An 8,668-nucleotide genomic window follows, 5' to 3' on the forward strand; every position below is an offset into this window, starting at 1 on the left:
GTGGCCTAAAAGGGCTTGGAATGCATTGTGACACCACAGAGGTTAAGAGAAGCAAGGAACCATTGTGACCCAATGGAGGCTAACAATCTAATGATCCCTGGTGGCACCAGGGGTTATAAAAAGGGCCAGGGATGGATTGTTACAGCACGGGGACCAATAGAAGCAAGGGTCTATTATGCCACCGTGGAGGCCAAGAATCAAATGATTCATTGTGACATCAAGTGGCCTAAAAGGGCATGGGATGCATTGTGACACCACAGGGGTTAAGAGAAGCAAGGATCCATTGTGTCCTAATGGAGGCTAATAATCCCAGGATCCCATTTGACACCAGGGGGCGTAAAAGGGCCAGGGATGAATTGAGACAGCATGGGGCCCAATAGAAACAAGGAACCATTATGACACCATGGAGGCCAAGAATCAAATGATTCATTGTGACATCAAGTGGCCTAAAGGGGCATGGGATGCATTGTGACACCACAGAGGTTAAGAGAAGCAAGGAACCATTGTGACCCAATGCAGGCTAACAATCTACGAATCCCTTTTGACACCAGGGGGCGCAAAAGGACCACGGATGAACTCTGACAGCATGGGGACCTATAGAAGCAAGGAACCATTATGACACCATGAAGGCCAAGAATCAAATGGTTCATTGTAAGACCAAGTGGCCTAAAAGGGCTTGGAATGCATTGTGACACCACAGAGGTTAAGAGAAGCAAGGAACCATTGTGACCCAATGCAGGCTAACAATCTAATGATCCCTTGTGGCACCAGGGGTTATAAAAAGGGCCAGGGATGGATTGTTACAGCACGGGGACCAATAGAAGCAAGGATCTAATATGCCACCGTGGAGGCCAAGAATGAAATGATTCATTGTGACATCAAGTGGCCTAAAAGGGCATGGGATGCATTGTGACACCACAGGGGTTAAGAGAAGCAAGGAACCATTGTGACTCAATGCAGGCTAACAATCTAAGAATCCCTTTTGACACCAGGGGGCGCAAAAGGACCACGGATGAACTCTGACAGCATGGGGACCTATAGAAGCAAGGAACCATTATGACACCATGAAGGCCAAGAATCAAATGGTTCATTGTGACATCAAGTGGCCTAAAAGGGCTTGGAATGAATTGTGACACCACAGAGGTTGAGAGAAGCAAGGAACCATTGTGACCCAATGCAGGCTAACAATCTAATGATCCCTGGTGGCACCAGGGGGTATAAAAAGGGCCAGGGATGGATTGTTACAGCACGGGGACCAATAGAAGCAAGGATCTATTATGCCACAGTGGAGGCCAAGAATCAAATGATTCATTGTGACATCAAGTGGCCTAAAAGGGCATGGGATGCATTGTGACACCACAGGGGTTAAGAGAAGCAAGGATCCATTGTGTCCCAATGGAGGCTAATAATCCCAGGATCCCATTTGACACCAGGGGGCGTAAAAGGGCCAGCGGTGAATTGTGACAGCATGGGGCCCAATAGAAACAAGGATCCATTATGACACCATGGAGGCCAAGAATCAAATGATTCATTGTGACATCAAGTGGCCTAAAAGGGCATGGGATGCATTGTGACACCACAGATGTTAAGAGAAGCAAGGAACCATTGTGACCCAATGCAGGCTAACAATCTAAGAATCCCTTTTGACACCAGGGGGCGCAAAAGGACCACGGATGAACTCTGACAGCATGGGGACCTATAGAAGCAAGGAACCATTATGACACCATGAAGGCCAAGAATCAAATGGTTCATTGTGACATCAAGTGGCCTAAAAGGGCTTGGAATGCATTGTGACACCACAGAGGTTAAGAGAAGCAAGGAACCATTGTGACCCAATGGAGGCTAACAATCTAATGATCCCTGGTGGCACCAGGGGTTATAAAAAGGGCCAGGGATGGATTGTTACAGCACGGGGACCAATAGAAGCAAGGATCTATTATGCCACAGTGGAGGCCAAGAATGAAATGATTCATTGTGACATCAAGTGGCCTAAAAGGGCATGGGATGCATTGTGACACTGTTAGCATATACATATACATTTAATAGTTAGTGGTAGTAATGCTAAGGCTGCAGTTTGTAGCTAGTGCAAGGTAGGCCCTGGGAACTAAGCCAGGGAATGTGCTGAGCTACAGAATAATGAGTTAAGGGCCAGTGGGGCGAAGAAGGACCAACTGGTTATTTATAGGAACAGTAGGGAATTTACTGATGAAGTACAATAAACAGGTGTGGGATTAATCTATAGTTCTAGTTTAGACAAGCATGTAGGATTTATAACCGTTAGAAAGGTATCTTATTGTCTTAACTTAGGCAGGCGTGCAAGAGTTATAACCTTTAGAAATGTTATCTCGAAAATGACTGCTGCCTTTGATGTGAAGTATGTGGACCATAGCATGTAGCCATGGTGAAGCAAGATTTGTAAAAGGGTATAAAACTGTGTAAGATTCACTAAGGGGTTGGGACTTTGACTTTGGACGCTAGTCCTCAGGTCCCCGGGCCCTGAATAAAGCACCGCACAAAACAACTTTGTTGATTTGTGTTTTACTCTTTGGGATCGGGCAGCAGTTTTTGGCGACCGCGGCAGGACTCCGGAGGTGGCTGGGGCGGTTCGCGAGCTGATCCACTCCACGCCGGCACCAGGTGATTCCTGGGGAGTCATCGACCCGCGCCCGACCCCGCGCCTGACGGACAACTGTAACAGGTAAGCCCGAAGGTGCTTTATTATTTGGTTTAGGTGCCTGCCTGATAAGTCGAGGCGGCGATCCTCGCAGGGTTGGGCAGAAGACGTCTCTGGTTGGTAAAGCCTAGGCGCCGACCGTTAGACGCGGCGAAAGCTGCGCAGGATCGGCACTTGCCCCTCGCGGCGTCGAGAAGTGGCAAGTTTGGTTGATTATTGGTTTATTGGTTAATAATTTGATAATCACTGTCTGTTGGTTTGTTGGTTAAATAATTTGATAATTAGTGTCTGTTGGTTTATTGGTTAGTAATTTGATAATCACTGTCTGTTGGTTTGTTGGTTGATAATTTGATAATCAGTGTCTGTTAGTTTGTTGGTTGATGATTTGATAATCAGTGTCTGTTGGTTTGTTGGTTAATAATTCGATAATCAGTATCCGTTGGTTTATTGGTTAATAATTTGATAATCAATATCTGTTGTAGCCGTGACTGTTGGAAGTGTGTTTGTGAGATAGTATTGTGTGATTGTGTTATTATGATGCCATTTAAAACGTTTAAAGCTTTGGTTCAATCTAATGAAAAGATTCCGGAAAATACTCCGTTAGGATGTTTGTTGGGGCGTTGGAAAAGAGAAGGGTTCCATCAAGAGTTAAAAAGGGAAAGGATGATTGATTATTGTAATCATTGGTGGCCACAATATGAAACTGGAAGTTCGGGGTGGCCCCTTAATGGGTCTATTGACCCTGGTGTGATATCCCCGTTAATGCAGTTTTTACGGGAAAATGAAAAATGGGATGAGATTCCTTATTTGGATTTGTTTTATACCCTAAAAGGCAAACCCGAATGGCAGAAAGAATGTGGTATTATGGTATTACAGGTAGAGGAACAAAATTGTCAAGGTTGTAGGCAAAGGAATAGGTGTAATGGTTGTTTGACAAAGCTGACAAGCCAGGAAGAGGACCTATCTTTGCTTGTAGCTCCTAGTGCCCCTCCTGCAGAATTAGCTTCGGAAGAGGAAGATAGTGATAAAGAAGAAAGAGAAATAATACAAACCCCAGAAATGGGGAAGGGCTCCCAGGAATCGATAATACCTTGTCCTGGGGAGCCATCTCCCGGTCATACCCGTAATATACCGAGAACCCCTATTGCAGAAAGAACTAGACAAGGGAGGAAAAATAGGGAAAAACCCCAACTGATAGCCCCTTTAAGGGAAGCTATGGGACCTCAGGGTGAGAAGGTGTTTATTAAAGTCCCGTTCTCACCTGGGGATCTGATAATTTGGAAACAAGCAGCAGGGTCATACCGGGAGGATCCGGACAAGGTTGCTCGAGTGGTAAAAATGATAATAAAAACACAAAATCCTGATTGGAATGATTTACAGGTGTTACTAGATACCTTGATGGATTCAACTGAGAAAGAGATGGTGTTACGGGCAATGACAGAACGAGCCAGGGAAATGTTGAGGGTACAAATGATGGATGGAACTCTAAATGACTTGGTCCCGAGAGAGGACCCCGGGTGGGATCCTAACACCAGTCGGGGTTGGAAAAGACTTCAAGTTTATCAAGAATTAATAATAGAAGGGATTAGAACGGGGATGCCAAAAACAATGAATTGGTCAAAACTGTATTCCATAAGACAGGATAAAAGTGAGTCCCCGTCAGCATTCCTGGAGCGGCTGAAGGAAACTGCACGCAGATTTACTAATTTAGAGGTTGATGGGGAGGCAGGGAAATTACAGTTGGCTTTGATTTTTATGGGGCAATCTCAGGATGATATTAGGAAAAAGCTGCAAAAGTTAGAAGGGGAGGACACTCGGAACCTAGAGAAAATGCTAGAAGTGGCATGGAAGGTATATAATAATAGAGAAAAAGAGACAGCAAAGAGACATCAGGCAAATATTTTAGCAGTATTGCAACATGCTACGGGAGGAAGCCCAAGAGGACGAGGACGGGGCCGGGGTGGTATGGGTCGAGGAAGGGGCATAATTCAGCAGAATTTGGGAAGGGGAGCAATGGGAGGATTGGGAAATCCCTTCGGGGGGCAAGGAAAATTGGGTCCTAATCAATGCGCCTTCTGCAGACAGTTAGGTCACTGGAAAAATGAATGTCCAGTCAAATGGGGAATGGGTAATGTGGGAAATGTAAATCCTATGGGAAATGCAGGAGCTACCACGGGGCCGGTAGATGTCGCTCAGGCATTTGTGTTAGGCAACTATCAAAATCAGAGCTGACTAGATCAGGATCTGAAGGTAGTATTGGAGGTAGGGGGACAAGAACGAGAATTTAGAGTTGATACGGGAGCAACACATTCGGTTTTGAATACAAAATTAGGGTTATTAAGTGATGCAAAAATTCAAGTAATAGGGGCAACTGGGCAAGTAGAAGAGAGGACATTTTTGCAGCCGTTAGACATAAAATTCGGGGGAAAAGAATTTGATCATCAATTCCTGTATATGCCTAATTGCCCAGAGTCACTGTTTGGAAGGGATCTGTTATCTCTTCTAAATGTGAGAATATTATTTGAAGGAGGACGAGTGAAATTAGAAATTCCTGATAAAGAAATATCTAGACTATTTGTGATTAAGGAGGTAGAGCCCACCCCAATTCCTGAAGAGGTTGAACAGGCAGTGGTACCTTGGGTTTGGGAAACCGGCACTCCAGGTAAGTCTAAGGCAGCTCAACCAGTAGTGGTTGAGCTAAAGGAGGGAGTCCAACCGGTAAGGATTAGACAATATCCGATTAAGTTAGAAGCTAGGAAAGGAGTAGCCCCCATGATTGCTCAATTCTTAATCCAAGGTATTTTGCAAGAATGTGAGTCAGAATTTAATACCCCAATTTTTCCAGTACGAAAACCCAATGGTAAATATAGGTTAGTTCAGGATCTGAGAGCTATAAATAATATAACCAAGGATATCCACCCAGTGGTGGCAAACCCCTATACTTTGTTAACATCTGTGTCTGAAAGATTTCAATGGTTTACAGTAATTGATTTAAAAGATGCTTTCTTCTGCATCCCTCTGGCATTTGAAAGTAGGAAATATTTTGCATTCGAGTGGGAAGACCCTGACTCTGGCCGGAAGAAACAGCTTACTTGGACACGACTTCCGCAAGGATTCAAGAATTCCCCCACAATATTTGGGAACCAGTTAGCCAAGGAATTGGAGGAATGGAAAACAACACAGGTAAAAGAATCTCCCTTTTCTCATGTAATACTTCAATATGTAGATGACATTTTTCTGGCCACAGAAGAAAGGGACATTTGCCTAAATTTAACTATAAGCTTATTGAACATGCTAGGCCAGGCTGGATATCGGGTCTCGAAAGAAAAGGCCCAACTCATCCGGACAAGTGTGTTATATTTGGGCTGTGAAATAACACAAGGAGTAAGGCGATTAGGAGCAAATAGAATTGAAGCCATCTGCACCATACCTATTCCCCGAAATCATCAGGAACTAAGATCCTTTCTAGGAATGGTAGGATGGTGCCGGCTGTGGATACCGAATTTCGGACTCCTGGCCAAACCCGTATATGAGGCACTAAAAGAGACACAGTTACGGTGGGACAAGCCACAGCAGAATGCGTTCCAAGGGCTAAAGCAAGCACTAAAAGAAGCCCCGGCATTGGGACTACCTGATTTAACTAAGGACTTTCAATTATATGTAAATGAGAGACAGAGACTGGCTTTAGGAGTACTCACGCAAAAGTTGGGATCATGGAAGCGTCCGGTCGGCTATTTTTCGAAACAACTAGATGCAGTCAGCTCTGGATGGCCGTCCTGTTTGCGAGCCGTGGCAGCTACTGTACTATTGATTCAGGAATCAAGAAAATTGACTTTGGGTAAGAAAATAGAAGTGTTTGTGCCTCACATGGTGATAACAGTTCTGGAACAAAAAGGGGGGCATTGGCTGTCCTCCAGCAGAATGTTGCAATATCAAGCAATATTAAGGGAACAAGATGATGTTGAGCTAAAAGTAACTAACCATATCAATCCAGCAGAATTTCTCCGCAGTGAGCAGGAAGAAGGCGAATTGACCCACGACTGTGTGGAAGTCATTGAACAAGTCTTCGCTAGCCGCACTGACCTGAAAGACGTGCCATTGGAGTCTCCGGACTGGGAACTGTTTACAGATGGATCCAGTTTCGTCGAGAATGGGACCAGGTATGCGGGTTATGCGGTGGTAACGCTTCTCCAGGTCGTGGAAGCTAAAGCCCTCACCCCGGGAACATCAGCGCAGAAAGCAGAGATTGTGGCTTTGATTCGCGCCTTGGTTTTGAGTCAAGGAAAGAAGGTAAATATATGGACTGACTCTAAATATGCATTTGGAGTTCTGCATGTCCATGGAGCATTATGGAAAGAAAGAGGACTGTTAAGTTCTCAAGGGACATCTATAAAACATCGAAACGAAATCCTATCTCTTTTGGATGCTGTGCATAAACCAGCTGCAGTAGCAGTAATGCATGTGAGAGGACATCAGAAGGAAGAAGGAAAAATTTTCCAAGGAAATAATCTAGCAGATGCTACTGCTCGGAAAGTGGCACGTGAGGTTTGGACACAATTGGCATTGATTCCGACAAAGGTAAGCCCAGTCACTCCTCACCTAGAGCAGAAGCCCGATTACTCCTTAGAAGATGAAAGACTGGCCAGACTTGTGAATGCCCAGAAGAACGCGCTAGGGTGGTATGTGACCGACATAGGGCAAGTATTAGTACCTGTCAAGATCATGAAAATAATTTTAGAAGCAGAACACAACAAATGCCACTGGGGGGCAGAGGTATTGGTTAAATTTTTAAAGAAAGAAATCATTTCTAACCAGATGTTGACTTTAGCTAAACGAGTTAATGCAATGTGCCCAGTCTGTATAAAGAACAATCCTGTAGTGAGGAAGCAGATTCAATTAGGAAAATTACAGGTAGGACCAGAGCCAGGTGATTATTGGCAAGTTGACTTTTCAGAGTTGCCCAGGGCTCAAGGGTACAGATACCTTCTGGTATATGTATGTACTTTTTCGGGATGGCCCGAGGCTTTTCCGTGCAGAACTAACCAGGCTAAGGAGGTGGTCAAAACCTTATTAAGGGAAATTATTCCTAGGTTTGGAGTACCCCTGGGAATTTCATCAGATAGGGGACCACATTTTGTGGCCGGAATAGTACAAAACATAGCACGAGTGCTCGATGTTAAATGGAATTTACATACCCCATGGAGACCTCAATCAAGTGGGCAGGTAGAAAGAATGAATCAGACATTGAAAGGTCAGATTAAGAAAATCTGTCAAGAAGCTAAGATTCAATGGCCGCAAGCATTACCATTGGCTTTGTTAAGAATCAGGATTAAACCCAGGGAAAAGGTAGGAGTAAGTCCATATGAAATACTATATGGCAGACCATATCATGCAACAACATTAAAAGGTGATCCTCACGTGGTTGGGGACCAAATGCTCTTTAACTATGTTCTATCTCTTAACAAGACTCTTACAGCTTTGAGAGGTGCTTTGCAGTGGAATCGCCCTCTGCCGCTGGAAAATCCAGTCCATGACATCCAACCAGGAGACCGGGTGTATGTAAAGAACTGGAGCACGGACCCCTTGAAGGAATCATGGGAGGGTCCACGTCAGGTGATTATGACAACCTTCACGGCGGCAAAAGTCGAGGGCATCAACAACTGGATCCACTACACCCGGATCAAGAAAGTCCCTACTCATTGGGAAGTGCAGCCACTGTCTTCCACCAAGATGGTTATTCGAGCCAAACCCACCGACCCAAGGCCTACATCTTAATCATTGGACTGATCATGTCATGTCAAGTAACTTTAACTCATGAATCTGTTGTGATTACTGTTCTAGAGCCGGTGACTATGGCGGTTGAAGGAATGAATGTAAATCTGACTTGTTCATTCACCAATGACCAGGGAGCTGGATCCGAAGAAGTCAATGTAAGATGGAAAAAGGATATGGATTGGGTAGACACAGGTATTGTCACAACTTGGGATATGAAAA

At 44.6% G+C, this 8,668-nt stretch overlaps 1 protein-coding gene across 1 annotated transcript; it reads left to right on the forward strand.

Annotated features, from left to right (window-relative positions):
* The first annotated feature begins 4,592 nt into the window (after positions 1–4,592).
* LOC134043855 (uncharacterized) lies at positions 4,593–8,449 on the forward strand. The gene is made up of 5 exons (XM_062492589.1): positions 4,593–4,637; positions 5,264–7,147; positions 7,253–7,371; positions 7,530–7,585; positions 8,202–8,449. Exons 1-5 carry the CDS (start codon positions 4,593–4,595, stop codon positions 8,447–8,449), a joined length of 2,352 nt encoding a protein of 783 aa, XP_062348573.1.
* Positions 8,450–8,668: the final 219 nt, after the last annotated feature.

This window comes from Cinclus cinclus, chromosome 4 (assembly GCF_963662255.1).
Source record: "Cinclus cinclus chromosome 4, bCinCin1.1, whole genome shotgun sequence".
NCBI lineage: Eukaryota > Metazoa > Chordata > Aves > Passeriformes > Cinclidae > Cinclus > Cinclus cinclus.

What these genes read in the sequence shown, in the direction of transcription:
- LOC134043855 (XM_062492589.1), top strand. Translation starts at nt 4,593, where the DNA reads ATGCTACGGGAGGAAGCCCAAGAGGACGAGGACGGGGCCGGGGTG. An exon ending in TAATGCATGTGAGAGGACAT is followed by an intron (nt 7,148 to 7,252) that starts CAGAAGGAAGAA and finishes ATTCCGACAAAG; the next exon opens with GTAAGCCCAGTCACTCCTCA. An exon ending in TTCAATTAGGAAAATTACAG is followed by an intron (nt 7,586 to 8,201) that starts GTAGGACCAGAG and finishes TGGAAAATCCAG; the next exon opens with TCCATGACATCCAACCAGGA.